Genomic DNA, 17,092 nt, shown 5'->3' with positions numbered 1-17,092 from the left:
CGAGGCACGTCCATATCACTGGCAATCCCCCCCCCCCCCTGCGAAGGAACACACTCGAACGTCTTGGGAGCAGTGGGTCCAGGTCCAGCGGAAACAGGGAAAGTCACTTGAGAAGGCCAGTCACAAAGGAAAAATAGTTGGAAATAATATCAAAGATTCTTTCATGCATTGTGATATATTGCGAAGAAATATTCGACCAATTGCCCTGCACAATATGGCTAGGAAAAAAGCATCAAGAATCTTTTATCATCCACATGTTGAATTTAAAGTTTAAAGTAGGAAATAATATCCAAAAGCCAAAACGTTGGTTATAGACCTAGAAAAAGTATAAAATTGTATAGTTTGGAACACCTCCCATTACTTTTAAAAATAGTCCTATAAAGTGACTTTCCCCAGATGTAGGATTAAGGAATTGACTTAGAATCTTATTGAAATTTCATTTTCTATTTGACAGTCCCCAAACCAGGAATACTTTATAAATTTGTTTAACTTTTCTCTATAAAACCAAATTTAATAATTTGTATTTTTTTAATATTTTCAGGTAAGGAAATTCTAAAAACCGTATAAAGATATACCATAATTTCAAGTTACCTACTTTTGAAATGTAAGTTTACTAAAATCATTATTTTTTAAAACATATACTCTTATATAAAATATATATTTAATTTTTTTTTTGTGGGTACTGAATATTTTTAATTGGACAATCAAAATATATCAAAAACTAGTATTTAAAACTCAAAAGCAAATTGCTTAAATTAATGTGAAACGTATAGCTTAAAAAGTAGCAGGGCACATTCAATTAGGATTATAGGTACACTCTTTGTTTTCTAACGTTTCCTTACTTAAATATATTTTGTATAATTAATTAGCTGGCCTAATTTATTTTTGTTAAGACTTTTCTGTGTCCTATGTCACGGTTTCCTTGGGCTTTAACCCTTGCGTCCTGAACCTGGGTCGTGCATCCTTTGCACACTTTGCCCGTTTCTGTTTGACTTGTTGGTGGCGTTCTTTTCTTGGCCACCCCCGTCTACCCGTCCCCCCTTAACCCTTGTGAATCTGTACCCTTCCCTCCCCCCTTAACCCCTCAACCCCCTTAACCCTTGGCTGCTGTTAATTGGCTGCCACAATTTGACTTTTTGTCGCCTATCGGGCAAACAGAATCAGTTCAGGGGGCAGGTCCGTGGGCGACATCATCATTTCCCCAAAAGGAGCGAACCCCCCCGAATGCCACGCCCCCTCCCTGCCCCCCCCCCTTCCATTTCTTGGCCACGTCTTCTTCTTTCTGCGTGCGTGACTATGAAGCTGAGCGGGAGTTTTGCATGGGAAATTGAAAATTTTCACTTGCTGTTTGTGTAGTCGAAAGCTACTTTCCCCCCCCACTCCCCAAAAATCGAGAAGAAATTTGCCTAAAAAGCAAAAAAAGAAAAAAAAAAGTGAGGGAAAATTAGAAAGTTCAGACACAAGGATGGTGCTCCTTCTGGCGGCGTCACTCATACGCCATGTGGGCGATGCGCGGGCAAACAAATTTCTAATGTGATTTCCTTTGCCGCTGCGGGAGCTGCATTTTAGTGCAATTTTAACAAATTTTACGAGCCAGTCTGCTGCCACAGGGGCTTTGCCTTTATGATTTGATTTTTTCGCTTTGTGCGACCCACAGCTGCAATTCCCATTCCCATTCCCATTCCCAACTATATATATATATATATATGTGTAGTTGGGGCATGGGCATTATAAACTTATCATAAAATAAAGTTAGCAGCTATTCAAACCGCAAATTTTTGCAACGACGCGTTATTAAATCACCAGGTGTGGGAATATGTGTGCTCAGACGAGTCTGTGTGTGTGTGTGTGTGGAAAACTTAACAAAAGCAAAAATATTAAAAAGGAGAAAGGATAAAAGGATGTGGAAGAAGAAGCAGCGGGCTCACACACACGTGGCCAAAATGCAGGCAGCTGCACAAAATGGCTGCGACGAAACGGAAAATGGGAACAAGCAGAACGAAAAGTCAATTTGCTGCGGGGAGGGGGGGGGATTTTAAGGAAAGGGAACTGGGAATACCCTTCAAAGGAGGTCCTGACAAAAATCAGCAAATATGGAATTTATTTATGATAATTTTCCATCTATATGCAGCATTTTTGGGACCTTAAACTAGATTAATGGGAAAAACTATAACCATATCATACTAAACTTGTTCAAATGGTAAGAACTGGAACATTATCACATCTGATTTATAAATGTGTCTTAAATAAAATATGTATTAAATGGAAGAGCTGTAACAATTTCAAAACCAATTTATAAATATATTTAAAATGGGGAAAACTGTAACATTATCATATCTGATTTGTAAATATATCTGAAATGGTAAAAAATATAACATGTTCAAAACTGTTTATAACTTTATATTTTTTCATTAATTTTTAATGGTTCTTGGCCCAGATAAATCAAAAATTATTAACCTTTATTAAAAAAATGTTGAATGAATAATGATTTATCACTTAAACTATGTATTATTATTGGAAACTATATTGCTATATGTTTGTTTTCCAACAGCTTTGCTAAAAATTTGAATATTTATGAATTTGATTAAAAAATTACTTATGATAAATGGAAAAAATACAGAAAACCCATTAATATACCAATTTTTATTTAGGGGTTCTTTGGTTGCTTAGCCCCGAGAACACTTGATTTCGAATTTTAGACTAAACCCAAGTATAATATAATAATGTTATTGATTTAGGGTAAAAATACTATAAATTTTAGCAAGCATTTAGCACAAATTAAAAATATTAGCCGTCATAGCTATCTTACATCCCCCTGAAATTCTATGAAAATAAATTAAAAACGACTAGTTAAGTTGTCATACTGAAAAGATCGGCGGGGATATATGCTCCATTGTTCAGGGTAGGTTTACAAAGGTATGAAAGGTACAAAAGGTACAGGGGTGGCGGTGGGATATGTTCAAGGGGGATGGGGGCGGGTTGGTAAGCAGCGTTGTCAAGCCAAAAAGCAGCAGCGTTGACATTTTCTCAACTTAATTAATTTTGCTGCTACCCCGGCTAATACGCACGCACACTCGTGCCAGCCATTCATGCATCTGTGTGTGTGTAGTAACTACATATATGTGCAAGTACCTATATAATTTATAAACATATATGCCCCTGTGTGTGTGTGCTCCCTTTGACTGGCACTTTGTTTAGTTTTGGCTCGCATTTTGGCGCTTGATTAAATTTTCAGCGCGATTCGAGGCGAAATATTCGAAAGGGGTTGTCCAGGGGGATGGTTATAAATATTTCCGATTTCAATTTTCAGTTTCAATTAAATTGGAAATTGCGGCTATAAATTAAATCAGCTTGAGACTGTCAAAGGATTTCAATTACGCACCGAAATGAGTTGATGATCGGAGTGGAAAATGTAGAGAGTGCATGATTTATGGCCGGGATTTGTAGAGGGCTCCTTGGCATTGACTTCATAAGGACTTTATTAGTAAATAAAATGCTGTAAAATATAAACATGGAGGGGCGGGCCAGGGGTTAGCTGTAGGCCATTGCCCATTGTCCCGGGATCCTTGGTCCTTTATCCTTGCTCCTTTGGCCTTTCTCCGGCCTTCGAGTGCTCGTATTCCTCGGCTTTTGTGCACTTGGCCCGGCATTATGCAAATCGCAATGCCACGCCCCCTTCGCCCCTCTTCCGGAGCACAAAAGAGTCAGCGGCCCAGCATCTGGAATGCCAATGCACAACAGCAACAGCAGCAACAGCGGCAACAGCAACACCAACGGCACGGCAGCAACATCGACAGCTATGGCAACGACTTAAGTGGATTACAGCGGCAACTTGTTGGCCGGGTAAAAGGATCCGGAGATCCCCGGGTTCAGTGTTCAATAAACACACCCCCAGAAACCGCCACAGGATAACCAGGATAACCGGCAGAGCCGGAATAGCCTGGCAGGAGGGGCACGGGCACGGGGACGGGCACTCAGGGAAATAACGCACCAAAGTCGGCAAATCGATCAGAAAACATTTGAAAAGTCACCACACTTGTGCAGCTCATCAGTCAAATGTGCGGGCTTAAGACTTCAAATCTTATTTATTTACTGTTTATCAGAAACCATGCTTAAATATATAGCTAGCTCTAGAAACTCAGATATATTTCGTTTTTTTAACCATAATAATTTGAGTATTATCAAATATTTGTAGTGTAGCCCCTTTAAAGGCCATTAAATAGAATCCATGCTATTATTGGCAAAAATTTAGATATTTTTCATATCTTATCTTGATTTTTATATGCATTTCTTCCGTCAGATAAAAAAAAAAGTAAGAGTATTATTTATAAGTTAGATTTTTAAAGAATGTTGTTATAAATACCCCCTCTATCAGGTCAGCTTTTTTCAAACTGAATCGTATTTTAAACACACTTAGTTATTAATATTAAATAAAAATTCAGTTCTCAAAAAATGGAAAAAAATATAAGAACTAAAGTATAATTTATAGGTAGAAACGTCTTAAGGTTCGGGTTTTTCTTTAAATATTCCCTATAATTGAAATTTATGAGCAGCAAAGCTGTCTTCAAAGTTGCAGCCTAGTTTCAGCTTATAGTTCAGCTTAATATACCCAACTTTCAGGGCCACACTTTTCCCCCAGTGTACGGATTTCGAGTGCAGAGCCTCGAGGAGTTGCTCCATCGGAGGACAACTGCAGCTCCATTTCCAGCTCATCTGCCCCAGCTCAGTGGGCTCTTTAGGGCTTATGGATTTTCCATTTAGCACAGGGCCCGCCGTCTCTGCGAATCACCGCATTTGGCCGCCTCTCTAGGCAAACACTCTATATCTACCCCGCCACACACACTTGATATCGATATACGCGGCGTATACGCAATGCGGGTGCTGAAGTGGGAGAAAAATGGGGAAAAGGGTGTGGGATTTTCCAGAGACAGCAATTAGCCGGGAAAAGAATGCTGAAGATGGCGCTGCCAGAGAGCTGGTCACATAATTTAAAACTCTCGCCCAACTGCAATTTAAACTTTGTTTGCTGCCTTCGTTTACAACGCGTCGCCAGCTCAGAAATTGTTTTCAGTCCTCGTCCTTTTGCCTTTAGTTTTTGCCTTCCATGGTTCATCCTTTTTTTTTTTTTTTTTTTTGCAATTTTTTCTGCGTGTCTGTACTTCTAACAGTTATGCAGTTGCCTAGCAAATAATAACTTCCGCCCTGGCTGCTTTGACTAAGAAATGAAATGATTACAAAACAAGACCAGGGAAGCGAGTCCAGTTACTGTGCATTTTATTGCTTAAAGGGGAATTTACATGGCTGAAGATGAAGATGAAGCTGCAAGCGAAGCTTCTGAGGATGGGGCAAACTTTATTACAAGGCAAAAGTTTAGTCGGCTAAAAGTGCACCCACCGCCGCCATCGCCGCCGGCTGATAGTTATCCTTATGTACTGCTAATAAGTACAACAAATAACAGGGCCAACAACCATGCCGCAGCGACATAAATAAATAACATTCATTTCCGCCCAGGATACCCATACCCATATCCCTACCACATTTCAGCTCCCCAGGGGCACTCGAGGGTTAAGCGAGCGAGCGAGCAACAAGGCCAACATTGCCCCACCCACTTGATAGTTTTCCCAACCGAATCCCAAGCCCACTCATCGCCAGTCGATGGAGCGCGAGCGACTGAAGAGTCCTCCAAAAGTTTCCTCAAGTTGATCGAAAAATAAAGCGCGATTGGTGGGGCCAGCATCGAAATATATCGGCGAATCGGGAAACTTTCGGCCCACCGATTCATTATGTTGTGCGACAACTCTTTTGGCCCAGCAATCAGCCACTGATTGTCTGCGAAAAGTCAACCAAGTGGGTCTAACTACATTTATTGCATCCAAAGTGGTTTTGAAGAGAACTACAGCCATTGATTCGATTTATTGACCAATTTCGAAATGATTTTGATTGATATTCATTAAGGTCTTTTCTTGAAGGAATGTATAACGTAGGGAATTGCAGAGATTTTTGCACTAGGAAGGACTTTAATCTTATTTATGGCCCAAAACTTAAGCTATAGTTTTCCACTTCGGACCACGTATTGTGGGCCAAAACTTTCAATAATAATAGTGATAATATGGACTGTCATACCTCGTTGAGCTCGTAATTAAAATCCCAACCGATTGGCATATAAATCTGGAAAATTTAATTTTTGGCCATTTTTCGCAAAAAAACATGATGTAACCCCTTACAAAAAATGCGAAAATCGGTCAAAAAATAATTTGCCCGAAAAGTGATAGGGATCGATAGCCTTGGTTGTAAGCTGCTCATAACAGTCGGTTTTTTTGTTATGCGCCTCCATTTGACTAAATTACGACTTCAAAACGGCTAACAAAAAACGTATTTTTCGTCAAAAGTTAATACTCCCTATTTTTGCACAAAAAAATCAGTATTTTGGTTGACAAATTGCGATAGGAGGTCAGAATTACGAATGTGATACCTCGTTGAGCTCGTAATTAAATTCCCAATCGATTGGCATTTAAATCTGGAAAATTTAATTTTTGGCCATTTTTCGCAAAAAAACATGATGTAACCCCTTACAAAAAATGCGAAAATCGGTCAAAAAATAAATTCCCCGAAAAGTGATGGGGATCGATAGCCTTGGTTGTTAGCAGCTCATAACAGGCGTTCTTTTTGGTATGCGCCTCGATTTGACTAAATGACGACTAGAAATCGGCTTAAAAATAACGTATTTTTCGTAAAAAATTAATACTCCCTATTTTTGGACGAAAAAATCAGTAATTTGGTTGACAAATTGCGATAGGAGGTCAGAATAAGAAGTGCCTGCACCTGTGTGAGTTTTTGACCAATTTTTGCAAGAAAACTTGAAAAATGCATAACTTGATGTAACCCCTAATAAAAAATGTGAAAATTGGCAAAGAAAATCAATTTCCAAGAAAGTAATGAGAATCGTTAGGTTGTCAGCTGTTAAAAACAGTAGATTCTTTAGCTAGGCGCCTTTCTTTGACCGAATTACTAATGAAGAACTGAAAAAAGAGATATTCCCCACTTTGTTTCAAAATCTGTTCAAGTTGTCACAAGTTGTAACTCGATTTGTTGAGAATGTCAGTTGTATATTTTTAAAATGCTCATTATTATTTGATAGTTAGGGTGCCAAAATGCATGAGACTAAACAAAATAGAGATGTTATACTTTACAAGCCCGCCTTCTCGGCGATCCAGCCCCTCAGCCTGGATATCCGCTGGTAGCCATCTGGACCCGCTCCTCCGCAGCCGCCGGTGAGCAGCAGACTGGCCAGGCCCACCACTTTGCCGTTGTAGGTGGCCGGTCCGCCGGAGTCGCCGTAGCAGGCCCCCTTGTCCTTCGTGTGGACCAGGCATATCATGGTCTCCGGCAACCAGGGATAGTAGAACAGCTTGCACAGCTTCCGCGACACACTCGTAACCCTGGCGAACAACAAACTTTCGGAGGAGGGACCCTTTTCGGCGATGTAGCCCCAACCGGAAATGTCCACAGAGGCACAGTTGGGCGGATCCTCGGTGGCCAGTGGGATGGCGGCGATATTGGAGTCAAAGGTCAGGGGACTCTGCAGACGCACCACGGCCAGATCGTAATCCCCGTATTCCGTGTACCCGGGATGCACAATAACCTCAGCCACAGGAATTCTAACTCCTCCGCTCGAGATGTGTAGGCTGCCCGCCTGAATTGACCACAGATCCGCCGGAATTCTAAAGAAATCATTAGGGGATTATTTAAGAACGAAAAACCCTAAGAGATCCCCCTTGATACCCACACGTTATTGCCATCCCTCACACAATGGGCCGCGGTGATGACATGGGTGGCCGAGATTATAGCACCACCGCAATAATGGTTTCCTCGAAGACGCAGGGAAATCTGGTGGGGAAATTGACCCTCCTTCGCCTTGGTTCCGCCCACAATGCGGGGTTCTATGGCAGATTCATTTTTATGTTCGCCCAGGATCTCCTGTCCACAAAGCAGTAGCAAAAAAATCCAGTAGGGTAACATGTCTGAATGGTTTAGCGTTCCAAAAAGTTGTACTGCCTGAAGGTCTTTCTAACTATATATATATATGATCCAAAGTATATAGCTCATCATCATTAGTTTCTTGAAATGTCAAAGTCAGCATTGCTATCGAGCTGAAAAGTACTCTTTACCTATCAAGCCAATGAAGTCAAACTAATTACAAGGGCATTTAGTATTGCTTAGTGACCGAGCTCAGTGCTAAGGCTCCATAAAATTGAATTAAAGGTTATATTTAGTTCTCATAAAGTAATGACTAGAAGTAATGAATTGTCTGTGAGCTGTATTATGTTCTACTCATCGAACAGAAGCGAATTTGAACCCTTTGCCTGCACAGTTCATTGATATCCAATTAACCTCGCCTGTGGATTGAAAGTGAATGCGATTCACTGATTAGATGAGCCAACAATGCATTAACCCTTGACCCTTACATACGTATCCGAATGGCTGGCTAACATTTGACCCCCCAACTTACTCATGTGAGTGTGGCCTTTCAGCTGATTTTAGTGAAGAGAAGATGGAGACTCCACCCTTTAAGCCATTCAATTAACTCAATCGCAGTGACCAAAGACCACCCACTGCACCACCGAATACAGAATACCAAGCACCACCCATCAAACACCACCCACCGCTGAGTGTCATGCATTTTTCATGGCCCGCCACGAGCTCAGCTGCTCAACTAAATTAACAAAATCAATCATCATCATGCCTGGAATGGCACCTGACATACACAGCAAAATAAGCCAAACAGTACGGGCTTATATTTTAATTCGTTTCATGACAAACAAGAAAAGTGAATATTCAAAACACTCACCAGTCACTCATAGGATTATCAGGACTATCATTCATCATGATGTATATATTTAATAAATTAGGAACCTTTGGTTATCCTATATATATTACCTATAAATATTAGTGCATATTTTACCTTAAAGCACAATGTTTTCTAACGTACTTACCATGCGACGAACGCTAGAATCAGTTGAGAATTATAAAACTTTTTCTAAATATTAAAGAGGTTCTTTTAGTTGTTAATGAACCTTTTTGTTCCGTATTGAAAGATAAAAACTTTTATAAAGTGAAAAATATGTTTAATGGTTCAGGGTTCAATACAATCCTTCTCGAGGATATCTGCTTTGAAAGATCCCCATTTTCTGACCCATTTCGCTGCTCTTTTCTCGCTGTGCATTTTTGTCCAGCAAAGCAAGGCGCCACATGCCGTTGCTCTCACGCTGCGATATAAAAATAAAATAAAAAATGGCAAGTGCCGGGAAATGCGAGGCCAACATGATGCTGCCCATACATCATTCGATTCTTTGGGGCCAGTAATTTGTAACCTAATTGAATGCGTAAGCGGCGGGTGGCCAAATCACGCATACGCCCCATTGAACCGCCCTCAATGCGGGTTTCAATTTCGGCTCCAGACTTTTTTAATTATGCCTGCAGTCGGAAACTCTTTGGCAGCTTTTCTTTTGTCGCCGCTTTTCCTAGCACACACATGCCACGCCTATTGCCTGCCCCCACCGCCCACTCAGGGCTCTTTATGTGAAGTTTTTAATTAACTGCCTTACAAAGATTTTCCTTCTTCCGGTATTTTTTTCTTCTTTTTTTTTTTGTTATTTGTGTTGCCTGCCTTTTTGTGATTCGCTGCTGGCCCGGAGCCTGTTCTGGCCACAAATTGACATTTTTCCGGGGAACGGGACGAAATGGAATACCTTTTTTTTCCGACGTTTTGTCGCCCTCCTATTTTTCCAATTTTTTTTTGCGCCCTGCCACTTTTTTGTAGTTAGCTGACGGAATTTAATAAGCCAGCCGAACCGAAATAAATTTGAAAAATCAGCAAACTCGCGACGCTCGCTAATTAAAGTCACCCTCGGTGGCTAGATATTTTTTTTGGCAGATAATACACTTAGAGAAATATCTTAGTTTCGTTTGAAAAGCAGACTTACAATCGCAGCAGAAGTTTACTTATTTTTCGCAAACTGGCAAAGTGGAATTAAGTAAGTTTAGAAATATATTTAAATGGGTTAAAAATATGTTGTTGTTTCATTGGAATTTTGGTAAATAAATTGGCATATTCAAGTTGGATAAAATGTATAAAGTGATTTAGAAAACTTCAAAGGTAGTATTTTTAATTGGAATTCGGTTAGAAAAATTCCATAAAGATACAACAAATTGGAATAGCTTTAATAAAGCAGTATATATTTATGTTTGGCTGAAAGAGTGAGTAAATAACAAGAGATTCGAGGCCTAGTGTTTATCTGAGTGTAAAAGCATATGGCTGGCCACGCTCCCAGGCCCCACGCCCATGGCTAATGACAAATGGTTGTCAGTTTGTCAGTTGGCCGCTGCAACAACTGCAGATAAAAAGAGAGCAACGCCGTTCTTTTTTCCTTTTTCCCCCGTTTTTTGCACCTATTTTGGCAGGGCGAAAGGGCAAACTGTGGACTTTTCCCGGGGAGTGGGACAAGTTTTTGAAATGAATTGGAAGTAATGAATGAAGGAATGAATGAATGAGCTGAGGGCTTGCCAAAATGCCAAAATGCCAGAATGCCAGAATGGCAAACTGGAGAACTGGAGGCAGCAGCTGCTCGTTGGCCTGTGCAATTAACTGTGAAAACGCTGTCACAATATTTAAAAGTTTTAATTGTTTGTTCAATTGCAATTGCAATTTCAAACTGGCGCCAAACTTTGCACTTTTGTTGTTTTAAACTTGTTCGGCGACTCTCGCTCTCTGATGTCGCCTTTTGGTCCTTTTGCTACTCGCTTTTTTGTGTTACTGAAAAAAAGAAGAATAGTAAAAAGAAAAAAATAATTTAACATGAATATATCGCATTTCATGGAGTCATACATCACGCGGCAGTGGAGGGTTAAAGGGGCGGCAGTGGGGCGGGGGGCGTGGCCGGCCGGCGGGCAAGTGACAGCACTAACATAAACCACAATAATATCCAAAGTCATGAAGGAAGTAACCAAGTGTGAATTTTCGGTTTATGCCTTGCGAACCCAAGCGTTGAAGCGGCGCTGCTGCTGTTTTTCCCCATTTTCCCCTCGCTTTTCCCCCGCTTTTCCCCCGCTTTTCCGCTTTCCCTCGGGCACTGCTCGTTGGTGTGGCTTGTTCTCCTTCCTGTTGTCGGTGGGTCAAACGGGTGGGGTCTGGATTTATAGCTTCACTTGGCCGCACTGGCGGAGTCTCTAGTTCGCAACAAAAATGCCAGGCGAATAATAATTGTGTATTTTAATACGACCTAATGGGGTTTTCAATTTTGATTCAAATAATATTTGAAATATAATTTAAAATTAATGAATTATTAAGAATTATTTTTTTTTAAAGTTAATGGAAATTACAATTTAATTAAAGAGACCACATAATTGAAGACTTTTTTAGTTTTGATAACAAATAAATGGCAAAGTCAAATATATAATTTATTATATGGTTTATAAACTATAGAGAATTAATCATTTTATGTTTTGTTCTATAACGATTGTAGGGTTAAAATATATATAAAAGACATTTATGTTTGTCATATAATTCCTAAAAAAAATCTAAAATCATTTAAAAATTATTTATTTTTAAAGTTAATGCAAAATACAATTTTATTAAAGAAGCTTAGGACCACATAATTGAAGATTTTTTTAGTTTTGATAAAAAATAAATGGCAAAATTAAATTTATAATTTATTATATAATTTATAAAATATATAGAATTAATAATTTTATGTTTTGCTTTATAACGATTGTAGCGTTAAAACATATATCAAAGACTTTTCTGTTTGTCATATATTTCCTAAAAACATTTGATATACTTATATATTATAATATAATATATAATATAATATGATATTTTATAATCATAATTTGAAAAACAAAAACAATTTATTTTAAAAACACCTTTTGTTTATTATGGCTTAAGATTTTATTTAAAAAACCACGTCTTAAAGCGGCGCACAGTGGGGCTCGCTGCGGCTTTAGTCCTCGATTTTTTCAGAGTCCATCCCCCCTTGGGACAGCCCCTTTCCGACGCCACTGGCCGCTTGGCTGGGCACCCCTTGCAGTTGTTTTATTTGCGCTTCCGTTTCGCGGACAGTTTGCTTTGCTGTTTTTACTTCATTTTTCTCCAGCTCTGCACCGCGTATCTAACTGTCTCTGTTGCTCCTTTTTTGTTTTTTGGTTTTTATTTTTTATTTTCTCTTCTATTTTTTGTTGTTTCTTTCGCTTACAACAGAAAAATGTTGCAACAAAACATTTACGACGTCATCGTTTCACAATTTTCGTGCTGTGAGGCCCCCTTTTGCTCACTTTCTCGCTGTCCTAGAATCGTTGTTTTGTGTTTGTGTGTTATGCTGTGTTGTGTAGTGTCTTAAAATAAAAATTTTTGTTGCCGCTCTCGTTCTTCGTGTTGTTGTACAAGGTCCGCCCACGCCCATAGAAAAAAAAAATTTAAAAAAAAATAAAAAATAACAGTGCAAAAAAGAGAGGCAAACCTTGTGTCATTTATCATGCATTTCCACTTTTGGCTTCCGTCGACCGGGACGTGGCCCGCACAGACAAATGTACAGGGACAGGCGGACGGACAAGCGGACGGACGGACAGAAAAACGGACAACCGGACAAACGGACAGCCGGACAAACGGACAACCGGACAAACGGACAGCCGGACGGACAGTGGTCGAGTCGAGTTGCAGGCAAGACAGCCGGAATGATGGCAGCCCAGCCGCAAGCTTTGGAACAAAGAAATTGGGTTCCCCAGCTACACTCATAAAATTATTTTTCTAAATACTAGAAAAATCGCCCTAAACATGAAATCGCCCTAACATTAAGAAAAATCGCCCTAAATATAGGAAAAATCACCATAGAAAATATGTTTTAGGGTTAATTTTTCTAAAATTTCTATTATTTAGGGCGAATTTTTCCGAGCATATGCTTTTAATATTTTCTCATATTTAGGGCAAATCGCCTTATTTCGTAGAACAAAAAATCATCCAAAATCGCCCAGCGGTCTAATGCGTTGAACTTTCAAATTCATCTAAATGGCGTGAGTTCGAGCCCACAAAGAGTCAACATTTATTATTTTCTTTTTTGTGCAAGTTTTTAGAATTGAATTCTTAAACAATTTTGTGCGACCGAAGCGGCCGAATAATAACCTTGCCCTTTTTTTATAGTGAAAAAAGGACACTAAGTCAAATAATCCTAAAAAAAATTCCTGAAAAAAATGACGCAGATAATGTTTGCCGAGAACCAGCAGCAAACATGTCCAAACACGATTCTTTATAAAAATTTGTTTAAATTTTTAGGGCACAAGCCCTTGTTTTTAAGGCGCTTCACCATAATTTCAAGAATTCCGCCGTTGATGCTTAAAATATTTTTTCATATGTTAAGGTTATTTACCTTTGGAAACAGAAAAATCGCCCTAGACTTAAGAAAATTAACCCTAGATCTAAGAAAAATAACCCTAAATGTAAGACCAATACGTGCCTATTTTTAGAAAATGTTTCCCTTATTTTGTTACCCAGTCGCCATTGACCCCCGTTTTAGGGCTATTTTTCTTGTTTTTAGGGCGATTTTACAGTAAAATTTCTATTAGTGTAGACATACACAGATTTTTTCATAACAGCTTAGATACTTAATAAACCGCAGTTTTCTCAAAATTTTTTATTTTATTTTTCAGTAATTTATTGAAACAAAACAAATTTAAGGATTTTAGCTTTATGTAATTAAATTTTTTTTGAACTTAGAACTACTATCGTTATATAAAACTATAGTTTTCCTGTACGCTTTCTAACATTTTACTCTTAGAATATTTTATTGAATAGAATCCAAACTTTATTAATTTGGTCCTTACACAAACAAATTTACAAAAGATAATAAAATGGTATTTGATATTTTCCGCAATGCAATATTTATAAAGCTCACAACGTCTTGGGCCTAATCATCATTTCCACAAAGGTAAGCGAGTAAGTCCAATCCGTGTCATGCCAGGTACCCCAATTAATTCCATTAGTGCTGTTGTTCTTGGAACGACCCTCCTTATAAAACTTTCCATTTAGCTTGCTGTAATTTTAAGTGATTATATTAATATGGATTTATTGCTAGTGAATTGATGTTTTTACCTGTAAGCACAATTTTTATACCACCAACCACCATATTCATTGATAGCGCAATGTTCATCATTATCTCTGTCAAGTGTAGTAAACTTTTGGTTCCTATGGTAATCTAGAGAGTCTCCGACTGTACCATTATATGTCCCTATCGACAACACATACGATTCCAGTTCACTTCCAATCTTAAAGTCATCATAATGAGCGTAGCCTGTGGATCCATTCACCTTGCCAAGTTTAATGTAAAGTTCGTGAGGACGTTCCCGAGTCATAACATGCAGTTTCTCAAGCCCGATAAAAAACTCTCCTCTTTTATTTCCGAATCCTTCCTTATAGTCCTTCCAGGGTCGATCGAAGTTCTCGGAGCCGTCAAAACGTTTTTGAATAGTTAGCCAACCATCTGAACTGCAGGGAGCTTCGAATGTACTTATCCCCCTCAGGTTGATTTTGTAAATATCACTAGGACCTTCGCTGGGGCAGGAGTCCTGTCGATTGCACTTCAATAGATCATCGGTTATTTTGCTAATGGATTCCGTACACAATTTGTTGTTAAATGTTAAATGCACTACCTCGGCATTTTTAGCTTTTATCAATTCTGCTTGATTATTGATGTGGGAACCCATCATTTCTAGCCTACTTTCCAAACCTTCTAAAGTTTCGGTCAGAGATTTTACTCGGTCGTCATTATTCTGCTTCGTAATGCCTTTGATTTGGGTTTTCAGTTGTTCAATTTGACCACTAATCTGAGAGTCTCTGTTTTTTATTTCACCCTGCAGACTTTGGATATTTCCAGTCAATGTCTTGATCACGTCACGTTGATAGTCGATTTCTCTAGTTTGCGCATCTATTAGTTCTTTCTTCCACTCTACTTGGTTTTTCAAATTCTGAAGATCTTCGTTCTTTTTTGCTAATTCCTCAAGTTGCGCATTGCGGTAGAGAACGGACGTCAGAACAGAAAAACAATATCCGTAGCACTGCTTTTCCGTATCTATATCTATTACCACTCCCGTGGCAGAAAGCTCATTTAAAAGCCAAAACGACAGAAAAAACGTGAGGTACGATTTCATTTTGCTGGATCCGCCAACTTTAAACTAATCTCAGCACAGGCCATTTGTGCGGCTTATATAGGCAGATCGGCGCTTTTTCGGAACGATAAGCTGCCATTGGTATGATTCATAATCATAGGATAATACCATGAGTTTCTAAGCTGCGATCAGCCGATGACTGCAAACGTTATCATGTTTTTAATTTTGGGAATTTTTCGAAGCTTTTGCAGTAAAAAATGCTTTAACCTTTGCCCCTTTTCCTCCAATGTGTGCAAATAATCTCTGGGATTTTCACAGTGGTTTTAAACAACAAAGCGTTTTAAATATACATATATTGCCTTATTTTCTGAGGGCGATTGGATTTCGTGTTGATATATACATGTATGCAATCTTATCTTAGAGTTCTATATAACTGTATTTTTTAAATAAACCTTTAAAATATGAGAAAAAACTACTCAGCCGCCTTCTTTGAAATGTTAGCGTGAAATATCTTAATGTACTATTTAGTGTAAACTAATACTATACTATATATTGTATTCATATCATTTTATTTTAAAATTATTTTTGCCTAAAAGTATACAAGAAACGAAATTGTTATTTATGAATTTGAATTTCCAGCATTCCACAATTCATTCAATGGCTGACATTATTTGATAAAAATTAAATTAGCTTAAAAAAATAATATTTTTAAACTGCCCCAAGAAGGATGATGAATTGACCCCCATTTTAGGGCGCTTTTCCTTGTTTTTAGGTCGATTTTACAGTAAAATTACTATGAGTGTAGCCTGTATTGGGGGAATACCCTAGGTACAAATTAAACAAAATATTACCCATACATTTAAAATATTTTAAATTTAAAAAAATTAATTTTACCTAACCAAAGTGATTCATAATGGTGCCAAAATTAAAAGGAAAACATAAGATTAAAGTTGTTTATATTTCTAGATGTTTAGATTACAATTACCATTCAATATAAATGTAAAAAAATACTCAAGTAAAAAAGAAATTATAAATCTTCAGATAATAACAATTTGTAGAATATTATTAGCTACAAACATAATAAAATATTAACATTCCAATTATAAATTTGGGGCAAACTTTTTTATATATCTTTGGAGTTTCAAATTAAGTAAAATTTATTTTTAAAGCTATTAAGGCGTTCTTTGTACAAAATTTTATATCAGGGAAAGTTGTATTTTCATTCTTGTTTGTCGCTGCCCTTGGGCTAATTCAGGCATGAGCGTCCAAAAGGGGGGCTACAGATGAAGCAAGGCACAAATCATAGACAGACGTAAAATTTATGCGCTTTCATTCCCCAAAAATTCCCATTTCATACTAGAAAAAAAATGACAAAAATCTTTAAGCGGAATTCGAAATTAATCAAGACGAACGAACGTTAAAGTCATTTCCTCCCCGACTGAGCAGCGTTTTCCGCTCATGTCCCCCGGAAAAGTTGCCAAGTCATTTGCGAAATTTGAATATGGAAATGTTGCGAGTGGACGACGGCCAAGAAGGGGAAATTATGAAAAAGTTCTTGAAATTGTTTGATATTGAAACGCGGAAAATATTATAACCTTCCCCTGCTGCTCCTGATTTTTTTTTTGATATTTCTTTATATTTTTTTTCACCCACTGGAGGGCAATTGATTAAGGACCACGGGAGGTTCAAAATGGAAGGGGACGATGGCTGACTGTGATGGAGTGACTGCTCCAGGTGGGCTGACTGGAATGAGTTGACGATTTCCTAGGTCCTTGAGGGATGACATGAAAGGCGAACGAAATTCGGAATTCTCCACTTTCTCCAGAATTTTATGGTGTGCAGTTAAATGATTTTTATTATTTATAAATGATGAACAGATAACTTGTCTTCTGTGCTCATAAGGGGGAATATGGTTGCCGTAGCTTTAAACTTGGTTTGA

At 38.4% G+C, this 17,092-nt stretch overlaps 3 protein-coding genes across 4 annotated transcripts in view; 1 reads left to right on the top strand and 2 right to left on the bottom strand.

Annotated features, from left to right (window-relative positions):
* The window catches only part of LOC119558341 (RNA-binding protein FUS), a 100,436-nt gene that overhangs the window by 74,749 nt on the left and 8,595 nt on the right, over nt 1-17,092 (top strand). The window lies entirely within an intron of this gene.
* On the bottom strand, nt 7,105-8,030 carry LOC119558344 (serine protease SP24D). The gene is made up of 2 exons (XM_037871822.1): nt 7,787-8,030; nt 7,105-7,721 (listed from the first exon to the last, which is right to left on the bottom strand). Exons 1-2 carry the CDS (start codon nt 8,017-8,019, stop codon nt 7,187-7,189), a joined length of 768 nt encoding a protein of 255 aa, XP_037727750.1. The 5' UTR covers nt 8,020-8,030; the 3' UTR covers nt 7,105-7,186.
* Nucleotides 13,815-14,769, bottom strand: LOC119558345 (fibrinogen-like protein 1). Its single transcript, XM_037871823.1, has 2 exons — nt 14,141-14,769; nt 13,815-14,081 (listed from the first exon to the last, which is right to left on the bottom strand). The coding sequence occupies exons 1-2, from the start codon at nt 14,752-14,754 to the stop codon at nt 13,940-13,942; spliced, it is 756 nt and encodes a 251-aa protein (XP_037727751.1). The 5' UTR covers nt 14,755-14,769; the 3' UTR covers nt 13,815-13,939.

Source organism: Drosophila subpulchrella, chromosome X, assembly GCF_014743375.2.
Source record: "Drosophila subpulchrella strain 33 F10 #4 breed RU33 chromosome X, RU_Dsub_v1.1 Primary Assembly, whole genome shotgun sequence".
Classification (NCBI taxonomy): domain Eukaryota; kingdom Metazoa; phylum Arthropoda; class Insecta; order Diptera; family Drosophilidae; genus Drosophila; species Drosophila subpulchrella.
Note: the sequence above shows the minus strand (reverse complement) of the source record. Positions and strands in the feature narration are given on the sequence as shown.